Raw genomic sequence first — 12,659 nt, 5'->3', positions numbered from 1 at the left:
TGCTGCTCTGCGTTTTACCTGCTGTTGGTCTGTACAGCTTGTTTTTAACCTTCAGCCCAGGTCAGCCCCGTCCTTCATGCTGCACATGTGCTGCTGCCAACTCCTCACCCAGTCTCGTCCTGCTGCTCCGTATTTTACCTGCTGTATCTCTTTACAGCATGTTGTTAACCTTCAACTCAAGGCAGCCGCTTCCTTCATGTGGCTTTAATTTCATCTGCTGTAGCTCTTTACAGCATGTTCAGCTCAGATCAGCCGCTTCCTTCATGCAGCTCCGCATTTTACCTGCAGTAGCTCTTTACAGCATGTTGACACTCAATCCAGGGCAGCTGCTTCTTTCATGCTGTACAGGTGCTGCTGCTCCTGTACCCAGTTTCCTTGTTTTCAAATTTCACGGTTAGCGTCTTTATTTAGCAGAGACCGATTTGGGGCCGTCTGAACCGGCGCCTTGATGCAAGCGTTTCAAGGCGAAGAGTTAATCTGGTTTGACGAGTTTAGTGCATCGCTTCAATAATCTGTCTGGAACACATGTCACATGACTGAATTCCAATGGGACTCTCCCGACCTTTCAAGATCAATTTATTGAGGAATAATTTTGAGAATATCTTAATGTTACAAGCTAAGCCTTGTAATACAGTGCCTCTTTCTAGTTCCTAGGACCAGTGTCCTGCATTGTGAAAAAGTCCCAAAGGCGAGACCTATTGGCTATGCCAATGCTTGTTGTATTTGGGCGACATCTGTGAAATGAGTCTTAATGTTAAGGGTTAATAGGCAGTTTTGTCCAAGTGTGCAGGCGATTTTTTTTTTTTTAATTTAATTTTTTTTATTTTGTTAAGCAGAACGGGTATAAACGGGTTTGCTCCATATACATTTTGGAGATATAATACTTGACCAACAGTTGGATAGGCAGTGGTAAGTGTAGCTAGGATCGTGTCAGGGCAATGTTGTGCCTGTGTGTTATGCAGTTATGTTGATATGTCAGTGTAGTAAAAGGGAGCATGTTAAACTTGTAGCACTACAAACCAGAACTTTCTAATGGTTCACTAGCCTGTATTTGGATTGTTAACTGCTAGAAAGGGTACCTTATTGGTCTGCTCCAAATTACTGGAGTTGAGGGGGCGTTTTGGTGGGTTAGGAGACAGCATCTCTCGCATTAATCTCTCAGTAGTGGTCTAGTACGAGTGTAGGGGTTTGCCCAGCCGGCATTGTAAAATTCATTAGTACCTCTATCCACTCGTCTGCCAGTGGGGGTCGTTGGAGGCCTCTGGCCTACTTTGTCTTAATGGCTGCTCGCTCAGAAGTTAAGCATTTTTCCACCTCTGCTTTCAAGTGCAGGTATGTGGGGCCTTCCACAGACTTGGTGTTATGCAGGCTATGCTGAGGTCAAGGACCACAATTTTGTTCCCAGCCATGTACTCTGGCCGCCTGGTGTACTGACCCACCCAAAAGGCAAAGTGCAGCCATATGCATATCTCTCCTACGAAGAGTTCTTTCAAGGTCTACCTTAACCTGCAGTGAAAACTAGGTCTGTGATGTGTAGATCTGAAATTTCTTCCCCTGACGTCTCTACTTCTTCATGGAAAGGTGATGCTGCAGCATACAGTAAAAAGGCATTGTAGTGTTATTTTTAAACTAGTGGAGCATAATTGGTGCATATGCAGGAGATGCTACTTATGTCCTCCATCGCTAGAACTCAACACTCTGCTTTAGTGTGTCCCTAAAACAGGGGTGTATACTGATAACGTAAACTGCATAGTTTTTTCTAAACGAGAACCGTAGGGTATCAGACTGGAAATTGAGCAGGATTTTTTATGTTTTAAACAAACACATTTTGTAATGTCCAAAATAATTATATTTGTGTAGAGTGTGCTGCATTGTATTATCAATTTGCACTAGACTGATTTTGCTGTTTTGTGCTGTTTATTGGAATGGTAATTATTTTACTGCACATTTTAATTAGTTTTAATCCCATCAGACTCGGATTCGCATACAATTTAAAGTGTCCTTTTTTAGAAAAATATTTTCACTTCAGGACATGCTCTGCCTTACACACAATTTTAATTTACTCTTCTCTAGATTACGGTTTTACAAGTAAAATACAGGACTCAGTATGGTAGAAACCCCTGTCCCTCAATTATTTTGGAGAGGCTAACATCGCCATACTTTAGAATTACTTGACTGACTTATTCCTCTGTTGTAGATAAAGTGATAGATTAATTTTATTGCCTTATAGCCTGCCGTAGCGGACTATACCGGCTATTAAAGGCCTGTTCCAGCGATCGGCTCGGGCCTTTACCAAGGAACCGGGACTTTAATAGATGGTATATCCCAGCTACGAAGGGCTATAAGGCTATTAGAGCATTCTGCCACTAGAAGGCATAAAGTTCTAACAAATAAAACAAAGACTTAAGGAAGCGAGAGGGGATTGAACCCCTTCAGGCTCCCTGAAGCCTTTGTTCACAGCCACATCTGGGAACAAAGAAATATTGGAATGTTGGAGCTCTGGGCTTATACTAGCCATTTTAAGCTTGAAGCACTCCAGTGTATTTTAATGGAGCTCCCAACATTCCAATGTTCCAATATGTATTAAACATTTTTACTCCGTTTTAAAGTGCCAGTGCTCCTTTGGGGTGCCTTTGTATTAAATATGGAAAGCTTTGAAATGTCTTTAGTAAATCCCAGACTCTGTATCTGGCACATATGCTGTAGCCAATAAATCGTCCATGACCACATCTTCCTGATTTGGGGCACCGTACTTAACTATGTTTTAAAAAATATTTTCTTTTAACGATTGAACCAAGAAAATACTTAAACAGTCATTAACATGCGAGATACAGGTTCTCTTCGGATTGCCTTGTTTTATTTACTATAATTGAGTTCCCACAAGGTAGCCATTCAATAATGTACACTGTTTTGCCTCCTTCAAAGGTTAAGTCTATTTATATCATATTAGGCACCACATGCCATAGCTGCTGTACTGGGAGGATGTATCCTACAGTGTAGTAAAGGTTGCATTGTTTACAGTACCTGTTCTGAAGATCAAGGGTGGTGGTTGACAACTAGGGGTTTTCTCTGACTATTCTCTGAGAATTTGACTGCCTCATGGTAACCCAGCATCCTGAGCATGAAAATAGTCTGCATTGCTGCAGAGAGGATGCTACAGTAATGTCATATCAGTGACTGTACTTTAACCATTTTTAAGATTCACTGCAGTCTAAACTACCAGTGCATTGCATTTCAACTGAGTCTCTGCGCAGAGTGCCTTTTGGCCCCAGAATGCCTGCTGAACTCATGATGTTGCGTTCAGTCCGTTTTCTGGTACTGTTAGTTTCTTATCGGTTTGTCCTAAACGTTTTTAGATAGTCACCTAAACAGATTAGTGTGTTAATTTGTCAACTGCAGAATCTTTATAAGATCTAGTGACGGGTTGAAGTTGCAGGAGCGCTGACTTTATCTGCTATCCTTTGTGATTTGAAGAAATAAACTGTCATGTCTTGGTGAATGGTAATATTAATACTTTTAGAAGAACCTAGACACAGTTAACTAGTAAATTCATCACTGTTCAGAAGGAAGAATAGTTAAGCCTTGTTTATAGAAGTCTCGACTTTCTAGGTACCTTATGATTGTATTTCCCTCATGATAAATGAATTAGAAAGGTTAGCCTACATAGCTATTAGCTCAGTTGAGTGACTCAAATATGTTTTGGACAGTTGATGTTTATGTGCATTGAGAAACATTTCACTAAAGCAATGTACCTGAGAAATAGTGGTTTCAAATTCACCTTGCTTGAAAATACAATCTCATACTATATGGTACTTTTTGTTAACTTATCCCAGTTACTTTATTTTTCCTTTAAAACTGTATTTTTCGGAGAATTCTCTAAAGACAACTGAACTCTGGTTAGCAACATAAATGCAATCTTAATAAGGAAGGTCTTGCATTATGTCCGGATATTTTTAGCTGGTGAGAAGAGACTTTAGATATCCAAAGCCTTTCAAATTGCAAATCGTGTTTTTCCTGAGTTGATAGGAAGTAAACATTTATTTCATACCTCATGGACAAGGGGACAGACTGCATTACATTTTTACTGTGAACATCTGTTGCCAGTATCGGAGCCAAAATACGCACATTAATTTTGAGTTTCAACTGATCGTAATTGGCAACATGCAATGTATTGAAACGGCCTCCAAACGTTGACTACATTCTAAGAAAGTAAGTGTTATTTACAACTGGAGCTTATATTAGTCTTGGTTTTCACATGTGTGGGTGCTGCCTTTTTTGGGCATTTCTGCTTTATGTTCACTACCTGTTTTGTCCTTATTTAATGTGCAATGAGAGTAGTTCTACTTTGGCTGTCAGTGGATTGTAAATGTTAAATTTGATGTCATACGAATATTTTCAAATGGATCAGTCTCATTGGATTCCAGTTCAACTCTACTTGTATTAAGAGGCAGTATCAAGATTCCACTAACGGATAGAGCTACAGTTCACTATGCAATATGGGATGGGAGTAGTTCTTTGATCATTGACAACAGCCTTGCTCCCCGACTGCTTATTCCTCTTCTCTGTCTCCTAATGTTGGTACATGAAATAGGAGTCTATTTAACATTTCTCCAGAATCTCCAGAATGTGCAGAGTACGAGAAAGTTGATGTCAAATGGTTTAATTTGTTAATTTTTGTGTTACTTGAAAGATTTCATAAGTGAAAAGCTTTAAATATTACATTCAGAAGTAAAATTGCACAAGTGTTTCCTATAGGAAGTCATGCCTTCATACTCCCATGCCATACAACATGCCAGCCTTGTATTTAAAGGATCAATAATGAACTTTAAAAATACTATGTAATACTTTTTGGTGAAAAAATAAATGTGTGTACTAACAGGTTCTGATTTGTAATGTTTTGGATGTCTTAAAGTGTCTGGGTTTTTCATGGTATTCAGAATGGTAGTCTGACATAGACGTTGCCTTTTTTCGTCTGCAGGTGTGTATTGTTGATTCTGCTCAACATGGCTGTGGTCATCCGTTTGCAAGGCCTGCCAATTGTGGCGGGGACCATGGACATCCGCCACTTCTTCTCCGGATTGACAATACCAGATGGGGGCGTGCATATTGTGGGGGGTGAACAGGGTGAGGCTTTCATCGTTTTTGCCACCGATGAAGATGCAAGGCTTGGTATGATGCGTACTGGTGGTAACATTAAAGGCTCAAAAGTATCATTATTGCTTAGCAGTAAAACTGAGATGCAGAATATGATTGAACTTAGTCGTAGGCGTTTTGAAACCGCAAACTTGGATATTACCCCAGCAAATACTAACCGGTCAGGCCCCCCTCCTAGTTCTGCTATGAGTGGTAGGCCGAACATCTCTACCACAGCGCCTACCTTCAATAGTCCTGCTCCAAGCATAGTTACAGCAGCTACTTCTGTGCATGAAAGTAGTAAAAATGTACCCACGTTTTCTACTGCAAGTATGGGAACTGCCCCTCCGAATCTTGGACCAACGTTTTGCAGCCCAACATTCAGTACAACTATGCCCAGCACAGCAACTCCAATGAACACAGTACCACCACCACCTATTCCTCCAATGTCTTCAATGCCAACACTTCCAACAATGCCTTCTATTCCATCAATGTCTGTTCCGCCACCAGTAACGACCTTGCCTCCTGTTCCTCCAGTCCCTCCAATTCCTCCAGTTGCACCTGTTCCCCCAATGGCACCTATTCCACCCCTGTCCGCAATGCCTCCCATGAACCCACCACCAGTTCCACCAATTCCTACTGGGATGAATGGCTCAGGAAATATGATGAGCATGAACAGTAATCTAAACCCAATGTTTTTGGGGCAGATGAATCCTGCAACCCCAATGCAAGGGCCAGCAAATCCTACAACCCCAATGCAGATGAACTCCCAGAATACTATAAAACCCCTTCTGGCAAATCCTGATGACTTCTATGTATGCCTTCATGGGCTGCCTTTTCCTCCACTTGAAACGGATGTGAAAGAGTTTTTCCATGGGCTTCGTGTAGATTCTGTAGTTATGGTTAAGGATCATATGGGCCGCCTTACTGGCAGTGGACTTGTTAAGTTCTTTACACCACAAGATTCATTTGAAGCTTTGAAGAGAAATAGATTGATGTTGGGTCAACGTTTTGTTGAAGTCACACCAGCTACAGAAAGGCAGTGGGTAGCTGCTGGAGGTCACATTTTCTTAAAGCAACCTGTGGGACATTCTGGGCACCCGCTCCCTCCTCCACATTTGTTATCAAGGTCAAAATCTCCCAGTGGACGTAGAAGGTCCCGATCACGATCCCCACATGAACAAGGCTATTGTGTCTATTTGAAAGGCCTCCCTTTCGATATAGAGAAAAGGAAAATTGCAGATTTCTTCAAAACTCTAGATATCATAGAAGAAAGTATCTACATTGCTTGTGGACCCAATGGCAAAACAACTGGTGAAGGTTTTGCCGAATTCAGAAATGAGGCAGACCATAAAGCAGCATTGAATCGCCATAAGCAATACATGGGAAGTCGATTTATACAAGTTCACCCTATACCTAAAAAGAGTATGCTAGAAAAAATAGATCTAATTCAAAAGAGACACCAGAATGCCAGTTACCATGATCAGAAAGATTTGTTTTTATCTATGGATCTGGACAGAAAAGTACCTAAAGTACATGCACATCTCTGGAATCTTCCTTTTAATGTCAATAAAGCTGATATTATTCCATTTTTGAGTATGGAAGGAATTGTTGTGGAAGATAAGTTGATTCAGATACTTTCTGATAGCAATGGACAAGGTTTAGGACAAGCACTAATTAGATTTAAGTCTGAGGAAGACGCTCACAAGGCTGAACGACTACATCGTAAAAAAATGAGTGGGAGGGATGTATTTTTGCATTTAATAAGTTTAGAAGAAAAACAAGAAATTGAGATGAACCCACCAGTGCAAGGAAAGAAAGGGCTAAAAGTGCTGCTGCCGATATATCCTCCATTAACTGATGTCCTCGGTGGTGGTGGTGGTGATGATCGCTCTTTCCCAAGTGGTAGCTCAAAAGATGCAAACAATGGTCCTCCCTTTAACTTTCCTGGTAATTTTAATAGTTCATCCGGCAATTATGGTCCACCTCACCCGCCTCCTGGAATTGGTAGTGGATTTGGTGAAACCAGGCCATTAATGTCTGCTATTGTAAGTAGTAGTTTATCAACTTCAGGAATGGACACTAAAGGCTTTGGAAGTGGTCAGATGTCAGCTAGTGGTTCATCCAACTTTACCGGTGGTCCATCGTTTGAAAGGGGGCACTCAACATTTGTGAGTGGGTCTTTAAAGTTTGGTAGTGGATCTTCTAATTTGCCTTCAAAATTTGGAGGTGGGTCTTCTAATGTTCTTTCAAATTTTGGTAATGCACCATCAAATTTTGGAGGTGTCCCTCCAAATACACCAAAGTTTGGAAGTGGACCCCCAAATGCACCCTCTAATTTTGGAAGTGGTCCCCCGAATGTGCCATCGAACTTTGGTGGACCCCCAACTGCACCCTCCAACTTTGGAGGTGGGCCTCCAAATTCAGCCTCTAACTTTGGAGCAGGCCCACCTAGCGCCCCCTCAAACTTTGCTAGTGGTCATCCAAATGCACACTCCAACTTTAGTGGTGGTCCCCCAACTGGACCATCTAATTTTGGAGGGGGACCCCCAGTTGCACAGTCTAACTTTAGTGGTGGGCCACCAAATGCAGCATCTAACTTTAGTGGTGGGCCCCATAATGTGCCATCAAACTTTGGTGGAGGGCCACCAAATGCACCCTCTAACTTTAGTAGTGGGCCCCCTAATGCATCTTCCAACTTTGGGAGTGGGCCCCCTAATGCACCCTCCAACTTTGGGAGTGGACCTCCTAATGCTCCTTCCAACTTTGGGAGTGGTCCCCCAAATGCACCTTCCAACTTTGGAAGCGGGCCCCCTAATGCGGCCTCTGGCTTTGGAAGTGGCCCTCCGAATACACCTTCAAATTTTGCAGGTGGCCCTCCCAATGCACCATCCAACTTTGGAAGCGGGCCCCCCAATGTACCATCCAACTTTGGAAGCACCCCCCCAAATGCACCAACCAACTTTGGAAGCGCACCTCCTAGTGCATCTTCCAACTTTGGAAGTGGGCCCCCTAATACACCTTCCAACTTTACAAGCGGTCCCTCAAATGCTCCTTCTGGTTTTGGAAGTGCACCTTCAAGCACTCAGTCTAATTTTGGGAGTGGACCTTCAAATGCACCCTCTAACTTTGGAAGCGGGTCTTCAAATGCGCCCTCTACGTTTGGTAGAGGACCTTCAAACGCATCATCTAATTTCGGAAGTGGACCCTCAAATGCTTCCAACTTCGGAAGTGGACCTCCAAATTTCGGAAGTGGGCCTCCGAATTTTGGAAATGGGCCTGGTAACTTAAATGCCCCTCCAAGTCTGAGCAGTGGCCCCCCAAGTCTGAGCAGTGGGCCACCAAGTTTGAGCAGTGGTCCTGCACTGTTGAATGCACCTCCAAGTTTTGGCCCAGGGAGTCAGCATGTTAGTGGGCCACCAGGTTTTGGGACATCCTCTGGAAAACCAGGCCCAACTGTCATTAAAGTTCAAAATATGCCGTTTACTGTTTCAGTTGATGAAATTTTAGATTTTTTTTATGGTTATCAGCTAATCCCGGGTTCAGTATGTTTAAAATATAGCGAGAAAGGCATGTCCACTGGTGAGGCAATGGTTGCATTCGAATCTCGTGATGAAGCTATGGCAGCAGTAGTAGATCTCAATGACAGGCCTATTGGTTCGAGAAAGGTAAAACTTGTTTTAGGGTAGCTCTTCTTGTTTTAGGTTTGTAGCCAAAAAAATGTTATTCCATCAAGGCTAGTTTTCTTATTCAAACTTGTATATCATTCGGATTTTTTTTGCAGAATGATGTAAATGTCTTCGAGATAGCTGCAAAACTGAGACTGCAGTCCACATACAATTGATGATCTGTAAAGTTAAACCAGAGGTTTTTGGGTAGTTCAGTGTGAAATGCAAATTGACACTATGAGGAAATATCATGGGGTTGATTGACAACAAAGACAGTTATTTCATACTTCTATCCTGATGGTGTTATTTTCAGACTATTGTAATCTAAGTTTATACTTCCTTTTTGGGTAAAAGTTACGTTAATTTTTCAAAGTCGTTTTATTTTCTAAAAACGTTTGTATGTCTGTTAAATGTACTTTTTATTTTGTTCTTTTAAGCCTTTTTACTGTACAGGATTATAACTGCAATGACTTCATTTGTGTTTTGAAAAACGTTTTTGTAAATTTCAACTGTGGAGGATAATTTTTGACATTTATCGTGTCACAAATATTTGTTTAGTAAATGTATGTTTTTTGCTAGTATATGAATGTGAACCTGGCACAAGTTAAGTGACTGTGAGAAACTGCTTGCTTTTTGTCTCACTTAAGCTTACATTGTGTGTAATATCACTGTATATTCGGAGTAAACTCAACTGATTTTGTTGCAGTAGAACTTCATTGACCGTGGCATTCTGCTATCCTTTTCTACCCTACTGTTCACAGAAGGCACTTGTGTATTTGGCTAAAGGCTTGCTTTTTAAGACAACCCCAGTGTTTCATATGGTATTGTAGCTGTTTTTTATATATATATATAATTGCTCATTAAATTAATCAGCAATCTGGTCCAATTTTCTCATTGCTAATAACTTTTTAGTGCTAGATTGTGCGTAACTTTGTGATCGCTATTGCCATTGTGATGAGTGGTGGGAAGCATGAGCTGCTAGTTTCATGGATGAGTTGGCCAGTGACAGCTCTGTAAAATGTCCACTTATAGGGATTAGCCGGATTAGATTTTACTTTTATTTGTACCCAGACAGCCCCTGCACGGTTTCTGGAGAAGATATTCTAGGGCGTTTTGGGAGATGTACTCTAAGCAAATATGTATTGATCCGAAATTTATTTTCATCTTCGTTCTTTAATGTACTTTCTTGGCACCCTGTAGTACCTTGAAGTTGGAATCCGAAAAGGAATGGTCAATCTTTAAGCATGTTATCTGAAAGCTTTTATGAATGGAATTCTTATTTTTTTGCTTCACTTTGAAATCTCTGGCTTCCTTCAAACTGGCAGGAAAAATCTGATGTTGCTAATATCAAAATGACAACTCTGAATTTTTATGCTCCTTCCATTACAATGTGTATTTTTTGTGTTGAACATGGTTGGGCACTTAAACAATCAATTAACCAATGAAACCAGCAGCAAGAGCTTCTCATCCTAATGGGAAATTTCTGTACAAATACGATCTGCAGTTTATTACAATGCAGGAAAATATCCTTTTATGGAAGGATTTTACAGAATGCGTTGTAGTTATTGTTGAATTGCTCATATTTTTGTAAATTAAGAGCATGGAAAATGCTACATTTAGAAATGTAATGATTGTAAATATTGTTAAATGAAGCCTTCTGTAAATAAACATTTCCCACAGGAAGAGAATTTGGACACGTAGGCCTCATTTTCTATGTTATGTGAAATATTTTTTTATGTTTTTCTCCTCTTGTTCTTTTGAGCAGACCGTATGGTATCCTGGAGTCAGGTCATAATTGAAGATGGAATTAATGATTAGACAGTTTCCTTCTTGCCTTGTATTCATTAACAATACGTATGCTATACTGCATATTTCATCCGTTTAACACTGTGGAAACTAGACCTTGTAATTGAACGAAATGCCTTGATCTAAGTAGAATGTTTGACTTTCTGCTACAGTTCTTCGGTTTATGTTCAAATGACCCCTTTCCTTCAAACCCCCTGTTGTGAATTCAGCTATAGCCCAATGTTGCATATGTTCTTGGGTCATACAGAATATTAGAAAATGACCCTATTGATTAATAAGACCGATAAACACTCTGCCTTACTCACTGCCTGCATTTGTGCAAACGTTAATCCATTTTCTGCAGCATATTATTTTTTTATTTTGGAGTTTCTGGGCATTTTTCACCGCAGATATTTGGTAATCAAACGGGGCCCTCTGACTTTTTTTTAATGTTGCTGATTATCTAATAGACCGGAACTGATTTTGTGATTAGTCTAGTGGTTTGTTTTAATTGAAGGTATACAAGAGTGTTCTATGCTAGTTATTGAAATATCAACACTAGTAAGCATTTGAATAATTTCCATTATTTGGTTTTAACGCATTGACAACACTTTCCTTGACCTGTTTGAATGGCAGACCTAGCAAAATACTTGGGTTTACTGTAACCTAGTTCACTGCTTTATATATTGCAAGTAATAAGATGCGATTTCCCCTGTCCAGTTAAACGTTGTGGTGATTTGTCTACAGCAACCTGCTGTTGCAACATTCCACCTACTGAATATCGTTTGTTTACAACCACTCTTTTTTGGATAATAAATAATTCTGAATGCATTGAATTATCTTTAATGTGCGACTTAAAGCTAGTTCATGAAACTTAGGCCGTCTATTAAACATTTTAACAAAAATTGCAGTACCTTATTTAAATGTGTTGACCAATTTATTTTATTTATCTTTAGTTGTGCAGCTGTGGAAAAACTTAATTTCACTGACGTGTTCATTGTTAAGAGCATGTTTCATTTTAGACGTAACGTGATGAAGCTGTGCTTTATTAGTCTAGATTTTGTGAACATGGTACATGATGTGAGAAGGGAAACGAAAATATATATTTTTTTGTTACAAAGATAAGTGAGTGTCTAATACGAGCATTATTAAAAATGCTAGAAACAATGCTGTGAAATCTAAAACAGACTTTTGGATGTTCCAGAGTAACTTAAGCTTTTTTTACTCACTTCATTATACTCATCCAGTATTATGCTTTATCAGTGCAGTCTCAGCAAAATTGATTTGCAGCCATCTTCCTTTACCAATATGCTATTGTATCAGAGGAGAATTGTGTTGGTGGTACTTATAGGTTTGAATCTACAGTGAAATATATATTGGATTGTTTTACCTTTGTGCTATGTATATACATTCTTTATAATACTCAGTTTGATAAACATTGTTAAATAAACCTGTCACATAAAGCAACTGTAATTGGCTGATTATTTGAATTATTCAGTGACATGCTATAACATTTTTTTTTTAAGTTTGTTATATGGGTGCTGCACGGCATGCATATGTCAAAGCCTAATGTACATGCAGTGGCCCAATATGAGGGAAGTAGAATAGCTGTTAGCTTTGCAATTGCAACTGCCAGCGTCTTGAATTAAGATTGGAAATTAACTAGGGCATGAGTTAAACGGCGTCTGATCATTTCTTCGGTGAAGCATTAGAAAGCACTGAAGTCCTCTCATTAATCATTCAAGTCAGGGAGTCATTGCCTAACCATGGCTTATCGAGTTTCTTACATTTTATCACCACCTAACCATCACACGAAGAGGTGTCATTGGGTGCGTCCCGCACTGTCCCAAACTTGGTGCACGTCAACCTTTGCTTTTCTTAGGCACAACACCATGTGCCTCCTGCTGCAGTCTTGCTTGTGTCTATTGGCTACATATAAGTTGAATCGACTCCAAGCAAATGAGTATGTGGAGGTCTGTTGGTTTGTGTGCTGGTATGTTTGAGTGTGTGAGACCTACAGTAGGCAAATTTAGAGAATAGGCCAGTGTATCATTAACTGTACCTATTATCCAA

The 12,659-nt window shown here is 40.2% G+C and overlaps 2 protein-coding genes across 20 annotated transcripts in view; both read left to right on the top strand.

Moving 5' to 3' along the window:
• RBM12 (RNA binding motif protein 12) overlaps nucleotides 1-12,049 on the top strand; it is a 76,987-nt gene extending 64,938 nt beyond the window's left edge. For all 4 annotated transcript variants that reach the window (XM_086932327.1, XM_086932325.1, XM_086932326.1 and 1 more), the window contains one exon: nucleotides 4,979-12,049. In XM_086932327.1, coding sequence (XP_086788453.1) covers nucleotides 5,004-8,822 — 3,819 coding nt within the window. In that variant the 5' untranslated portion in view covers nucleotides 4,979-5,003 and the 3' untranslated portion in view covers nucleotides 8,823-12,049. The remainder of the gene's footprint in view (nucleotides 1-4,978) is intronic.
• Nucleotides 1-12,659, top strand: part of CPNE1 (copine 1) — a 662,572-nt gene that overhangs the window by 64,938 nt on the left and 584,975 nt on the right. For 3 of the 16 annotated variants that reach the window (XM_086932331.1, XM_086932332.1, XM_086932330.1), the window contains one exon: nucleotides 4,979-5,124. The exons of the other annotated variants lie outside the window; for them this stretch is intronic. In XM_086932331.1, the coding sequence (XP_086788457.1) occupies nucleotides 5,092-5,124 (33 nt within the window). In that variant the 5' untranslated portion in view covers nucleotides 4,979-5,091. The remainder of the gene's footprint in view (nucleotides 1-4,978; nucleotides 5,125-12,659) is intronic. 16 annotated transcript variants of the gene reach the window in all.

Source organism: Lissotriton vulgaris, chromosome 7 (genome assembly GCF_964263255.1).
Source record: "Lissotriton vulgaris chromosome 7, aLisVul1.2, whole genome shotgun sequence".
NCBI classification, from domain to species: Eukaryota; Metazoa; Chordata; class Amphibia; order Caudata; family Salamandridae; genus Lissotriton; species Lissotriton vulgaris.
This window is presented reverse-complemented; position numbering and strand designations above follow the sequence as displayed.